Below are 14,363 nucleotides of genomic sequence, written 5' to 3'. Positions count from 1 at the left end.
GTGATTTAATTTGCCACTCTGAAGAAAAACGAGGCTTCGCATCACTTCCTTTTTATTCTCGTTTTGCATTGAACTTCACTCACAAAGTTTTGAATACACGAGCAGTTTATATTTCAGCATCAATCTCAACGACCTAATTTGTGAATTTAAAATTCACTCTAACATTTTTTTTTTTTTTTTTTAAAACCCCCATAATCCATTCAAACATTCAGAGATGTAACAGGTTATTCATCAAAGCTGGTTTGTATGAGCAGCAGCAGCAGCAGCAGCGGCAGCAGCGGGCACGGAGAAAGCATCTTATTCTCTGAACGATTCCAGTAAGGCACTGAAAAGACTTTTGCCTCGTAAAGCGGCGCAGAATCCTGGATTAGATTCGACTGATAGCGCACGTCACAATCCTACAAAGGAAATTCTGTTGCCTCGTTAAAATCAAAACACTGAAACAAGCTGCAATAATGTATATGTAGATAAATGAAAGCACGTTTAGTTGAAATAACTTCAGGTCTGTTCACTTTGCAAAGAGAAGTTTCACCAAAATTGACTGATGGCATTTTTAAACTTAATTTAGAATTCCATTTCGTTTTTTTTTTTTTTTTTTTTTTAAGATTCAATATTAATGCCGCCCCCCCCCCCCCCAAAAAAAAAAAAAATCCTTAAAAGTGGATTTTTTTTTTCTTTTTCTTTTCTCAGTAACAGTCTAAAAGTCAGTTTTGGTGTAATTCTACTTCAAACAGTGAAGTTTACAGCTTCTTGGCGCAGTCGGGGCAGTGAATGTGATCTCCGTTGATGACAAAGCGCTTGTTGGCCAACGAGAGGGAGCACTTCTTGCAGTTGAAGCAGTACTCGTGCCAGGAGTATCCTTCGTAGTTCACCACGTTGGTGCCATGGCCGAACCCTGCAGAGGTAGAACCACGTCTGTCAGTCAGGTAATCATAGTTTTAGATAACGGAGGACCACGTCTTTAAAATTCATCTGTCATGTGGTCTCGCATCCAGCACAGATAATTCAAAAAGGGGGAATGTATTTGTGAAATTTATGCTTTCTTAAGACTTCGTGGGCACATTTAAAAAAAATAAAAAAATAAAAAAGTTGAAATTCTAATGTGCGAAATATTCCTGCACTTTGTTATATTATGTAATGTACTTGTATGTTAAATTGGATACTTTTTAGATTTTGAAGTGAATGAGAAAACAAAACTACAGTAACTCTTGACTTTCAAATTCTCTATCCTGCTAACAATTTCACCGGAGTTTTTTCTTTTTTAAATTACAGGTCACTTAGTGCTAATTCAAGTTAAGATAAAGATTTTCTTGAAAGAAAATCTCCACATGAACCCAAACGATGTTTTAATGTATTTGAAATGTACTATTGGAAACTTCATACCCCACACACTGTATGCTTAAAAACAAATTTAAAAGAAATGTTTGCATGTTCCGATGACCCGTTGCTGACTACCTTAAAGGAATCGAGAGTGTGATGGTAGTTAAATGGAAATAATTCTTTCAATTCAATACCGTGTTTGTAAATTGCATACTGACAGTGAAGTTCTTTTCAGAACTTTACATCTAACTCTGACACCAAACATAAAACTCTACTGCAGTGTCCGGTGAGTCATCTGTCAGTAGAAAACGTGGCATCTTTGCCTTATCTGCTCTTAAACTCTGTTACAATGCAGAAAACATCCCACCATGCATTCTGTACACGTTCAAGAAAACCCCCAGTGTTCGTTTCAACAAACGTTGATGCCGTCCTGACCTGTAATTGGGTTCTTGCAGCCGTGGCACTTCTTGGCCACATCGGTCTTGTAGCAGTCCACGCAGTAAGCTTTGTCCTCATGGGAAGTGAAGCGAGCTCCTGCCAGAGGTTTACGGCAGGTTTGGCAAACGAAACACTCGGAGTGCCACGGCTGGTCCTGGTAGCTGATCCCTCCAGAGGTGATGGGCTTAAAAGAGAGAGGAGAGAGGGACTTCGATCATGACGCCAAACACGCAAGGGCTGAAATATCATCAATTCTGCTCGAATGGGGCGAAGTGAACCGTCGGCACTACGGGGTATATTTTGCATGGACGGGACATCACGCTATACATGAGCTCTTCCAGCAAACAATTGCAACAAAATGATCACGAAACATGACGCGATCACGGCTTGTACCTGCTTGCAGTTGAAGCATTTCTTGGCAAACTTCTTGTCGTGGCAGGGAGCACAGTAGATGTCGTCGCCCTTGGTCAAGAAACTCTGCGTGTGGATTGGCTGCTTGCATTCAAAGCAGGTGAAGCATTCCTCGTGCCACACCTTGTTCTTGTACTCCACGTTCTGGGATCCTACAAAAAGAATTGTGAAAAACAATCCTTTAGACTGAAAGTTAATGGTATTTAGCCACTAAATTAACATAACAAACTAGTTTCCCTTTTTGTTCCCTTAGAGGCAGAGTTGTGGTTTTTTTTTTTTAGGTTTTTTTCTTTATATGTCTTTCAATTCCACTCTTGTCAAATAATATTTTGTATCAGTTCGCTCTACCTCTGCTCTGAAGCCTTATGTTGCTTTTACTGCTTGAAATTTGTTTTATGGTTGCACCTTTACATAGAATATTCTACATATACAGTGTAAATCTTTTACACGTTTTTCCAAATTTAAGCTCATCCATGAACATTTATAGAAAGGCCGATGTTAAAGTTTTTGTTTGTTTTATGCTGCATGTGCTGCGTTTACTCTCCCCCCCCCCCCTTCACACTACGTAATTTGCGCAAACTTTTGCATACATCTGTATGTGGCATCACATTTTCTTTTCTTTTTTTTTTTAAACTTTTGTAAGTGATTGCGTAAACTAAAAAGTTATCCCTTCAAAAGAAGAAGCGATAGCATCAAACCCACCTGGCATGACCACCTTATAGCAGCCCTGGCACCGGTTTCCATCCTCCCGGGAGCCGCACTTGCCGCACATTATCTTGCCATCATCCCGAGCGCTGAACTGCTCACTGGCCAGTGGCTTGTAGCACTTGGCACAGCGGAAGCAGTCCTCGTGCCAGTAGCGGTTCTTATGGTGCAGCTCCTGAGCGGGGGGGGGGGGGGGAGGGGGGAGAAAAAAAAAAGGAAGCGCAGGGTGAGCAGATGTGCCCCCCCCCCTCACTAAGTGCTCATCCAGACCTCATTACAGTGGGGTTTGTTTACTCATCATGTGGACTGACGCTCGGGGCCAGAAAACAGAACAAGCCCATGTGGCAAGCATTAAACTAGAGATGAGGTGAACTGGGATGTGGTGGGCCATGAAGGAGTTAGGGGACTTAGACGGTTCAAATGGGTATTAAAGTATTTAAGCCCCATTAGTAGTAATGACACGTCTTTTCACAGATTTAACTGCCTGTGACTGAGTGGTGAGAGTATTTTGGAAGCGTGCTGGATGACAGACAGACAGACAGACAGACAGACAGACCGCAAGCTAAAGCCGCCGAGCTCTCTGAATATACATTGCATGCATATGTGAGTATTTCCTTTTCTCGCTCTCTTCTAATCTGTGTGTAATATCACAGTAACGTTCATAGTAGACATGTTTGAATTCAAGACGGCAAGGTCTTTTTTTTTTTTTTTTTTTTTTTTTTTAAACAGAAGACATGAAAGCACAGGTGTAAATAATAAAACTAACAATAGCTGGATTTCATTTAGGGTCCTGGTATTATTAATGCAGCCTCGCTGTCACGGCTTTTTGAGACATCGAATGGAACAACCAGCTGTCATAAACATACTAGTTTCAGATGTATTGTTAAATACTTTCGATTCATGTGTTATTTAATGTGACATTGAACTTCGATCTATTTTAATGTCTTCCTTGGAATCTGCCAAGAATCTGTAGAATGCAGCGGAAACTAACAATACATGTGGTTTCTTCCCAACTACCGCATTAAGAGTAATAAACATTTACAGTATTGTCTCTTTAATTCAAATGAATGTAATTCATTTAAAATAAAAAAAAACAACCAAATGTGCATATCGTATTCACATGTCCAAAAAGATTATATCTGTGGTCGTTTTGTTGTTGTTTATTTCTGATGCTTCTTTTCACTCGCGCGCGCGCGCTCTGCGTTTGTACCTTGGAGTCAGCTCCAATGGGGCGTCTGCACTCTGCGCAGTTGTTGGCGCAGAGCTTATCGAAGCATTTGGTGCACACGTGCTTGTCATCCTTCTTCACGTACTTCTTCCCGTGCAGGTTGTCACGGCAGTAGTAGCAGTCGAAGCGATCGGTCATGGTGGAGGTCAGATAACTCCTGGGACCTGAGAGAACACGGGAGAGGAGAGCGTCACTGGGCATTCAGAGCTGCTGCTCTCCCGACACGACAGAATTGTTCCTTTAAACACCAGATGGGGACAGTGTTGCCTTTTCTAACGCAGCCAGGACTCAACGGAGCAATGCTGGTCAGAAGAGGAAGGTCCAACTTCAGCAATAACAGTTTTCTCTTCTGGCACTTTTTTTTTTTTTTTAACCAGTTTAAGCTCAAAATAACAAAGAAAGAAAAAGAATATATTGAATATTGAATATATTCAGACGCTGAATATAAGAAACTATAAAGCCCATCTAAAACTCAAAAAGTGGAGTTTGTTGAAAAGCGCAGTGATTCTCAAGACATTTTAGTACATTTGACCTCTGAGCCTTAAAATACTTTCAGAAATCAGAATAAATTTACAATGGATGACATGCTTTTCTGTGTTTTCCCATCCAAAAAAACTCTACCGGCGGCATACCAAACTGATGACATAAGTGTGAGTGAGGTTAAAAAAAAAAAAAAAAAAAAAACAGCCCACATGCTTCCTGGCCTGCAGACTTTTTATCATGCTCTCCCTGGAAAGCTTAGGTCATATTTTTAGACCGTCTGGCTCATTCCTCTGCACCTCCCACCTTGAAACTCACCTCCCCTGAGCCCGGTCCACACACTCCCTTTTGTCTGAGTTTGGGCCAGGTTGTTTTATTAGATACGGGTGTAAACAAATTAAACTCAAGTTGCCTTGCGTCTTCACTCATCAACACTCCTGCATTCCCTCTCATCAGAGGCCACTGGGAATAGTTTCCTGTAATAACCGTGGGTGGGAGTAGAGTCTGGACATACAGTAGAAGGTTTATCTACATCACTTAAATGTCTTCTCTCACGCAGGGTAACAGATCACCGCGTGAACTTTAGCAAAAAAATTGATTTATTCGGCGCAGCAGGTATCATTTTAATCCAGTACAACAGGAGCTATGGAGCAAACAATGGGAGGAATGGCAATTGTCCTGGTAACCATAGGAACAGGGGAAATATTTATGAAGGGGGACTGTAGCTATTTAAGTGGGGTGTGGTAAACAGACAGAGGAGAGTGTGGTATGTACCCCATGGTGTGTGTGTATGTGGGTTGAACAGATGGGAGAGGGTTTGGAGCGAGGGGGTTTTCTGCAGCTGTGCTCCAGGGATAAAGACCGGACTGAGGATTGAGCAGTGACACGCCCACCTATACTCTCCCCCTTGTAACATCACAGAGCAGTGGAATAGATAAAAACCCAACCAGTCCAACACTGTCAACCTTGTCAAATCACACACACACACACACACACACACACACAGAGTACTTATTACGGAGCCCAGCCAGCCCAGAGATCTATTTTTTGACTTGAATTATCTATTTAAAGTGTGTTGACCTTCCTGAGGGGACAAATGGAGAGGGATGCAGAGTGATGACTACTGGGACTGTGCAGCTATTGTGGTGCCGGCTGAAACATGTCCAGTACTTTAATCTTTTCTTGCAGACAGTGTGACAGCTGCTGCCCCCCCCCCCCCACCCCCGCCCCCCACCCGTCAAACAGGCATGGTATGCACTGACAGGCAACTGTGGTGGAAGAGGAGTACCACTGTGGCCCCTTTGGGGAGAATTCCTGTTTAGTGGGAAAGGTCACACTGCCACAAGTTTGAGAGGTGACTCAAAGACTGGAAATAGCCGTTCAAAAACAGCCTGACCCAGACGGCATAACAGCCAAATCAACAGCTACATTACTGAAACTTTGTTCTCTGACTCCTTGGATGATGATACTCCTGAAAGATGACCTCCTCAACATAATCACATCTTGACCTTGATATCATTGCGCTGTACAGAAAAAAAAAATACATTTTCAAAAAGGTACAACACAAACCCTGGAACAGACTGATCTTACACTTTTCAAAATACAATGAGAGCTCTAAAAAAAACAAAAAAAACCAATCCCTCCTACTTCCAATCAAAGCAACATTTTTTATCACACAGTGGTCCTTTTACGATGATACAATATAATTACAAATCATTGGTTCACTATAATTCATTTGACTACAGAAAAAAGTAAAAATTGCGCATATTGACATCATTTCACAATTCATCATACACTGCATGACTTAAAAGGGCATCCATGAACTTTTAGGCTGTACATGTTTAAATATTAATAATATCAAAAAGGACAAATCTGATAAAATACCACTGTGTAGTTAGTGTTAGTTAGTGTTTCAGTGCAGCACTTGCAGTTACCAATTCATAATGCAGTCCAAAATCCAAGTTCATAATGGAGTTTAATACAGTCCTGGAGCTGTTGAATTGTATTACATTACAATAACTTTCAATTGATTTATTTAATAGGGTCTAAATATTAGAAACACCTCTCTGCATATGCAATGCAGTGCAATAGCAACATAACCTACACTCTCCAAAATGTTCAGAGATCATTTTGATCGAGGCCTCTCTAAAACAGTTTCAACAAAGACTGAACATTAGAACCTACTCCAGGGTAAGATTTAAAGCAGGACCGTTGCATTGTTTCAGCGAGCTAGCTATAACACAATACAATGAATGAAAATTAATTCAGTAATTTAATAATTCTGCACCACCAGAGGAGGGGAAGATTTTAGATTTTAGACTTGGATAGTCAAGCGTTGCTCCCATTGTTGTTTACACTTCACTAAAAGTCAAACAAAAGATGATGGGACTTTTGATCTTAGATTATTACATTATTGTTAATTAAATTTTGCACCTTCTAAAATGAAAAATTCCACCTTTGTGATGAAGACCTTCATCTGAGAAACAAAATTAATTTTTGGTTAATGAAAAAGTGATCATCTGTATCAAAACTCCATTGTCAAACAGTATGATTAAATATAATTTAAGATACAATGATTTAATAGGTTTACCTAATAGGGATGATTTTAGATATTAAAATTATGCATTGACAGATTTCCACCTGTTTGTTTTGCAGGGACAGTTGTTTGAACAATGTAGTGGACCTTTGCTGTCAGCGGAAAACATTATCTTTAAAATTGAGTGATTCTGTAATAGATTAACTGAAGGATAAAGGGTTGCTTTATGGATATGGAAAATTCTCCTATTCCTCAAGCCACATAAACGATTTAAAATCCAACGCAATTATCTGAAAATGCATCATCACAATGCTGAAAACAGGCCTGTTTTTCACAGCTCTTAAAAAGCTGACTCTTTGAAAGCTTGTCAATTGGTTTTACATTTTTAACCTGACTACAAAAAAGTCATACATTCAAAAACGTGTTTAGCATCCAGTACTGAGACTTTTTTTTTTTTTTTTTTTTTTTTTTTAATTTTACCTGAGTGTTTGTAGAAAGTCATGTTTGATTCCAGTCGGGTAGAGAGGAAGAAGGAGAAAAGAAAGACAACACGGGCACAGCAGCATCCACAGAGGGTCAAACCCAGAGACCATGTGCCTCTTTATGTTATGGGGGGCTGTATATACTCCTCTGTGACCCACACACACCCCCGACCCCCGACCCAAATCCAACCTTCACCCCTCCAGTCCTTTTTAGGGTATGCATTAGAGAATAGAGCGGATGAGTGAGTATGAATCAGCGAGGATAGATTAGGTGATCCAGATTGGATTCCACTGCTGTAACATTAGAAGGTAAAAAAAGAGAAAACACAGCCTGGAGGCCATGAGGGAGAACAGATACTCCCATAGCCTTGACATAAATGTTTTTTCACAATGTTCAGAACATGTACAGATGACGTGTTGGATCACTTCACATCATAACTCAAAGGGATGACTCACAGGAGGAGCAAGTTTATATTGTTGACTGAGGTGAGGCGAGACAATATGTGCTGGAGTGTTATATAAGCTTCCCTTCTTGTATCTTCAGGACTGTCTGTGTAAATACTGTCAGTGTTGAACTGTTCTCTGTTATCTTTCAGATTAAAATTTCAAGATAGACTATTTTATTTAAATTCATAAGAAACGGCCTCTGTCCGGGTCGAAGAAGGAGGTCATGTGACAAAGAGTGATAAGGTCCATGTAGGGAGGATGGGGGTGGTTGGATGAACAAACACAAGACCGTCGCCTGAAGAAATCCATTTGGATTTCTTTTCGATAACAAGTATATTACTTACTCAAAGTAACATCATTATTTTACGTGATGTACGTAACATTACTTACGTAACCCAAACCCTGATCTTTTTCTGACCCTAACCTAGAAGATTTGGAGCCTAAAGCTGACCAAATTGCAATTGTGTCACATGTAACTCCGACTATGATCTTTTCCTAAACCTAACCACCCACGTGGTTTTTGGTGCCTAAATGTAAGGCACCTTAATTTTCACGCCTTGTTGAGGCGAAATGTGACACCCAAATGCTATCCTTTAGTGTGGGCTGACGCTTTGGCATGACACTGGGTTGGCTGCAGCCTAAAAATGATGCCGTAAGAGCAGTGAGAGTGAATGAAAAAGATGTGGGGCAGAAAAATTTAAACAATGAGATGAAACAAGCTGCATATGTGTAACGAGTGGCAGACCCAATCAGGATTACAGCTGCTTTAAATACATTTTAATATGACTATTTCTACATCTGCCAACAACAATCAATGATCAAAAGCACCATGACCATCACAATCATCATCTACTGTGCAGCATTGAAAATGTAGCACCACAGATGGCTTTTAACTCTGATGTGTTTGGGCTTTTACAGTCAGACCAGCTTAAATACAGAAATATAGCACCATAATGAGAATGAGAGGAGACTGAGAGCCCTACTCGGAGAAATAAAGACTTGTGATGAGCTCACAGATCTTGGTTAGGAACCACACTACTTTCCATTTAAAAAGAAAAGACTAATTTCTTAAATAACCTTCTTCATATATTAGAGACAAAACACATCAAAGCAGTGAGCTGCTTGTGTATGTGTGCGTCTGTGTGTTTGTGCTCCGTGGTTTAAAGGGCATCTGGCTGTAATTACAGATTTGATTTGCTCCATTACCAAAAGAACACAACATTACGTTTGTCCCTTTTTATAATCTGTCACCCAATTACCTTAAACCCACAAAGTCTAATTAATGTGCAGGGAGGCGCCACAACTCCCAGTCTATGGCAATAATCTCTCCTGAGTAGATCATCTACTCTCTGTCACATCAGGAAATCTGTTCTTCCTCCTCAGTTTATTTCCACATTAAAATTTGAATTATTCTTGTTTGAATTTTTTTTTAATTTTTTTATCTATAACCATTTTTTTTTTACTATTCTCTCCTAATCTCTTCATCTCTGGACCTTCTCCATGATGCATTGCTCTCTGGTTCTATTATTTGCAGGACTTAATTGGGTTATTTTTACAGTAAGAGATGGGGTGAAGTACTCCGTGGAAAAACATAATGGCTCACAGAGTTCTTCTCATCTAATAGTTGACAAATGGAATAATGATGATGGTGGGGGTGAACAGAAAAATTATGATGAGGATAATTATGAAAAAAATGGGTGCACATCTTGCCAGCATGACAGAGTTCCAATATTACTGCGCAGCAACATTCAGCAAATAAATAAAGAGTGTATAATGCAGCATGAAGAACATAAATTCTATCATAATTCCATCCTTAACAATTGTATGTAATGTAAATTGATAAAGTACAGTTGGAACCAATGGCCTAATTAGCATTAACAACAGAAATGGCTTGTTAAAACCCCATGCCATTGAATCTGAAAAAACATTATGTGTACAGTATGGCCATATTTTTGACAACAATTACTGAGGGTGTTTTCTCAAGTGTTTTCTGAGGAAATGTGAGGTGAAACATATTGTAAACATCATACATATGAAATATAAAAATAGGGAAACATGTCAGGGTCCCGTCTTTGCCAGAAAAAGGCTCTTTTTATTTTTTTTTTATTTAAACCCCATCAAAAGTCCAGTGAAGGCATCATGAAGTGAAAAAAACCAACAACTTTTGATGATACTTTTTCCAGCTTTTTTTATACAACGAGGATAAAGAATCGCATTGTACACACAGTATTTATCACGTGTTTGCCAGACTGCCTACTTTAACTAACACATATTTAAATCAAATTTGTTAAATTCGTTTTTTAAGGAGCAGCACATGTTTGTTTAATGTTTGTCTTCCTGCTTGGATATTTCTGACAGCGCTATTGTAAAGTATATTCACACATTCACACTGAGTCTCTTCTGCAGTGATCATGTTAACTCTACCTTCAGTCTGCTGTCCTGATAGACAATGAAAGCAGGAATGCAGAGCCCACTTCTCCACCTGCCAACTGCAAAGCCCCGCTTATTACGGAACACAAATAACTCCTGATCATCTGGAACAATAAACAAAACTATAAATATATTCTTCCAAATAAGAGAATCCTGGTTAAATACTTAGCTGGTGATGTGATAACCATTTTTTTTTTTTTTAATTTCTATATTTGGAGAAAAAAAGGACCATAAGGCCTTTAAAGTTGTCCTCACCATAAATGAAAAAAAAAAAAGACAGTAGTAAGCTATCTCATACATGATGCATACTCTTTGTGCTATGAATGCATATCATTAGTTTTTAGAGCCCATTACCTATCACCCCTGGGGCTTGGCAGCAGTGAGAAACAGGAAATCTGGCCTGTGCTTCCTGAATAAATAAGAGCAAATCACTCTAGGGTGACAGAAATAAAGAGCCACCCTCATTGTGCTGTTACCATCAGCAACAAAAGCCTTGTCTGTGTGTCTGAGAGCTCATTTCTCAACCTGACCTCTTGCCCTGGACATCCATGCGTCTCAGTCATCCTCCAAATCAGTTTAGCGGGCAGACAGACCAGAGTGAGCCACACTATCTCCGTCAGGGGAAAGTTGACTCACCATCCTCATACAGAAAAACACAGCGACAAGGCACACCGCTCATCTGTACACACACACACAGAGCTGCATTAAAACAGGGGCATAAGGTCACGATGTGGCAGCAAGACCCAGACACACTGAGGTGTGGACAAAAGGACACGAGGGGAGCTCTTATCAACTCAGTAACACTCCTGTCCAATGGATGTGGCTTGGAGAGGAGTGTTGCTTAGACACAGATCCACAGTCACAAACAAGAATTTACAGATAAAGCCCTCACTGTAGATCGGTGAGTGCTTCAGCTCTCTTTGGTTTCACATGACTGAAGCCTCTAAACATAGGAAGAGTCAGTTTCCTCTGCTGGCCTATAGGCTATAGAGCTTAGAGAAGAAGAAATCCAGTTGTGAACTTGAATATTTTAATAATGATCCACAGAAAACAGTATTAAAGTGCCTGTCACATGATGTTTTTCCTAAACCATCAGGGAGTCAAAGCACACACAAAGTTTACATTCATTAAGCTATAGGCAAAAGGCAGAGGAAAACCATTCTTTTTTTTAATTTCACTGCCTTTATCCTCCCACTGCAGGCCAAAAGATGGCATCGAGCCTTGGTTGCATAACCATTATCCGTGTTAGACTATGGGCTTGGCCAGTTTAAATATGGAATAGAATCATACTCCTATTTCATAAGGAAATACTGAACTTTTTATTTCATTTATGAAGTAGTTAAAATGAGCTCAGCCAGCTACATAATGAAGGATAGCAGAGACATTAGTAGTTATTCGTGTTTTACTTAAGTAAAGGATCTGGCTACTTCTTCCACCACTGCATAAAATCATGAACACACTGCTTTCTTCTCTTTTAAAACATCTTACATCCCATTTTCTTTCTTTTATTGTGTTTCTTCTTTTTTTTTCCCCTCATTTCTTTGACACATTCTCCCTCTTTTATTCACAAAGTAATCATGTGCTATTCAAAGACAGGTTTTTCTGTGGCTGAAGAGGGGAAAGAAGAAGGACGGCGATACATCCGGAGGATATTGCCCACACAGACAAACATGCAGCATCGCCTATTTAGGAGTCTTGTGGTGAGCTGGTGAGAGCGCTGTTTCATGTATTTCATCAACTTGTTCATCTGCACTCAGGCACACCCTCTTCCTCTCTTCCTTTTTCTGGGTCTCTCTGCTCCATTTGCAACAATAAAAGACATGATGAAACTGTCCTTTCAACAAAAGCTCTGCCTGAATAAACTGCTGGCACCAAAGCTCCTCAGTGTGGCAGATGTCCTGCTGCTGGCCTCATGGAGAGGCAACCTCACACACTGACATAAAACAACTCCACTGAAGAGGGATATAAATAATACACCATATACCAGCCTTTAAGAATTAATAATCTGTAACTGTTCAGTTGGATTCGTACACTGCTTTTGTGGTGACATTACATTTGAATTTTAAAGTAAAAGAACTTATACATGAGATACATATTATAGTCTAAAAAGTGATTTATAAATTACTGTAAAAAACTCTTATGAAAAAGCTCTTCCAAGTTAAAAGTGGGTTACTTTATTACTCAGCACAGTAAAAAAAAGTTTTTCTGACTTTTGAAGGGTGGTGAAGTCATAGTGGAGCCACAAAGAGGACCAGTGTGCCAGAGAGAGAGAAACAAAACAAAAAAAACGTAATGTTCAGGTCTCTAATAATGACATCATGCATTTGGTTTGGCAGCTGCACAAACCAGAAGGGAGGAGATTCTAAGTTTGTTTTAAGATGTATGTTTTAACAGATTACAGTTACACATCTTTGAACTCTACTGTTCATTATGCAGACAAAAACATCTTAACACCAGACCACACCATATACAAGATAAATAAGCAATCTGAGGCAATTAAATTAAACAGTCCTGGAGCTGTTATTAACTGTTTGTACTGGAGTGCTTTGTGTGGGTTACCTCCAGACATTATGTCTTGTATAAGTGGGAGGTTGTTAAAATACTAGGTACAGTCCAATATAAGGCACAATTCAATCATCTACTAATATGTCCTCAGAAATAACATTGGGGTTCATGAACACCTCGCTGATAAACTGTAAACTAAACTGAACATTAAAAATACTTATACTGTTCAACTTATACTTAACAACTCATACTTCCTATATTAATATAGGCTACATTACAGACAGGACAGGTATGTCAAACGTAAAGAGAGTGTTCCTTGACATGTTTCATTTTCACTTTCTTCTTTTTCCTTTTGTTCATGTTCTCTTGAAAAGTACAAACACCCTAAAACTGTAGGCTACTCCAGGTAGTGAATGTGCTTATTTACACCGGTGTTTTAATTTTCTGGTAATAAGAATCCCTCCCTGACGCGATCTTACTGCTAAAATATTACAAACTGAAAACTTAACTTAGTTCATATACAAATCCTTAACATACGGGACTAAAATACAGAGCTGTATGCTGCCGTGCCAAACTCGCCATCACCTGTTGCGCGGTCACACCAGCGTGCCTAAACTGGTCAGTCAAACTGTGTCAGGTGAAGCATACTTGTCTCGCATACGTTTTCGTTTCGACCCTCTCTGCAATCAATCCAAATTATGTCCATCAGATCGGAGAAGAGCTGCAATTATGCATCTGACATAACCGCTGTTAAATGGAGCAAACGACTTCCGTTTGATAAACTTCTAGTGAGCAGCTGCTTAATAATCCCGGTTAAACACAGCTGTGGTTTGGACTCACCTCTGAGGAACGTAAAGATGAGCGCCTTTCACTCGACACCGGCAGTGTGTCCGGTGGGTTTGGCCGAGAAGTAAAATCTGCGGAGGCAACCCAGCTTTAAAAGACAGACTGAGCAGAGGGGGAAAAAAAAAATAAAAAATTGCAGGACATGAGCCAAACCCCTGTAAGATCTCATAAACAATGACCTCAGCCAGGAATTTACAAGCTCTCTTTGTTAACTTCTCATTCGTGAGAATAATAAAGTCATAATTTTTCTGCATCAACGAGCATGGAGACAACAATGAACAGTTTGTGTAAGACTGCTGCGCAGAAATCCCTGAAAATAATATTATTTATCCTTTATGTCAGCAGTTTACTAAAGAGTGACTGACTTGTGAACTGGACACATTTTAGTCCTACTTCTGTTCTGGCCTCACTCCTCTCCTTCTTTGGTAACGAATGGAAGAATTACATCAAGATGACTCATTCTTAACCCAAAGTGAATACATGCAGCCTGCAAAAGATTTAGCCCTCACAGTTAACCCACCACAATTACAAACTG

General features: G+C 39.7%; 1 protein-coding gene across 2 annotated transcripts; it reads right to left on the bottom strand.

Moving 5' to 3' along the window:
• Positions 1 to 35: 35 nt before the first annotated feature.
• fhl1a (four and a half LIM domains 1a) lies at positions 36 to 13,919 on the bottom strand. 2 transcript variants are annotated; one of them, XM_069694327.1, is made up of 6 exons: positions 13,823 to 13,919; positions 4,085 to 4,266; positions 2,872 to 3,049; positions 2,152 to 2,321; positions 1,756 to 1,942; positions 36 to 895 (listed from the first exon to the last, which is right to left on the bottom strand). In XM_069694327.1, exons 2-6 carry the CDS (start codon positions 4,238 to 4,240, stop codon positions 741 to 743), a joined length of 846 nt encoding a protein of 281 aa, XP_069550428.1. In that variant the 5' UTR covers positions 4,241 to 4,266; positions 13,823 to 13,919; the 3' UTR covers positions 36 to 740. The 2 variants fall into 2 exon arrangements, with proteins under 2 accessions (XP_069550428.1, XP_069550427.1); XM_069694326.1 differs by lacking the exon at positions 13,823 to 13,919 and adding an exon at positions 7,599 to 7,737.
• Between the last annotated feature and the right edge of the window lie 444 nt (positions 13,920 to 14,363).

The sequence above is a fragment of the Brachyistius frenatus genome, unplaced genomic scaffold (assembly GCF_029030835.1).
Source record: "Brachyistius frenatus isolate BFR_SWC_R1_liver_20210118 unplaced genomic scaffold, ASM2903083v1 Contig_17, whole genome shotgun sequence".
Taxonomy (NCBI): Eukaryota; Metazoa; Chordata; class Actinopteri; family Embiotocidae; genus Brachyistius; species Brachyistius frenatus.
This window is presented reverse-complemented; position numbering and strand designations above follow the sequence as displayed.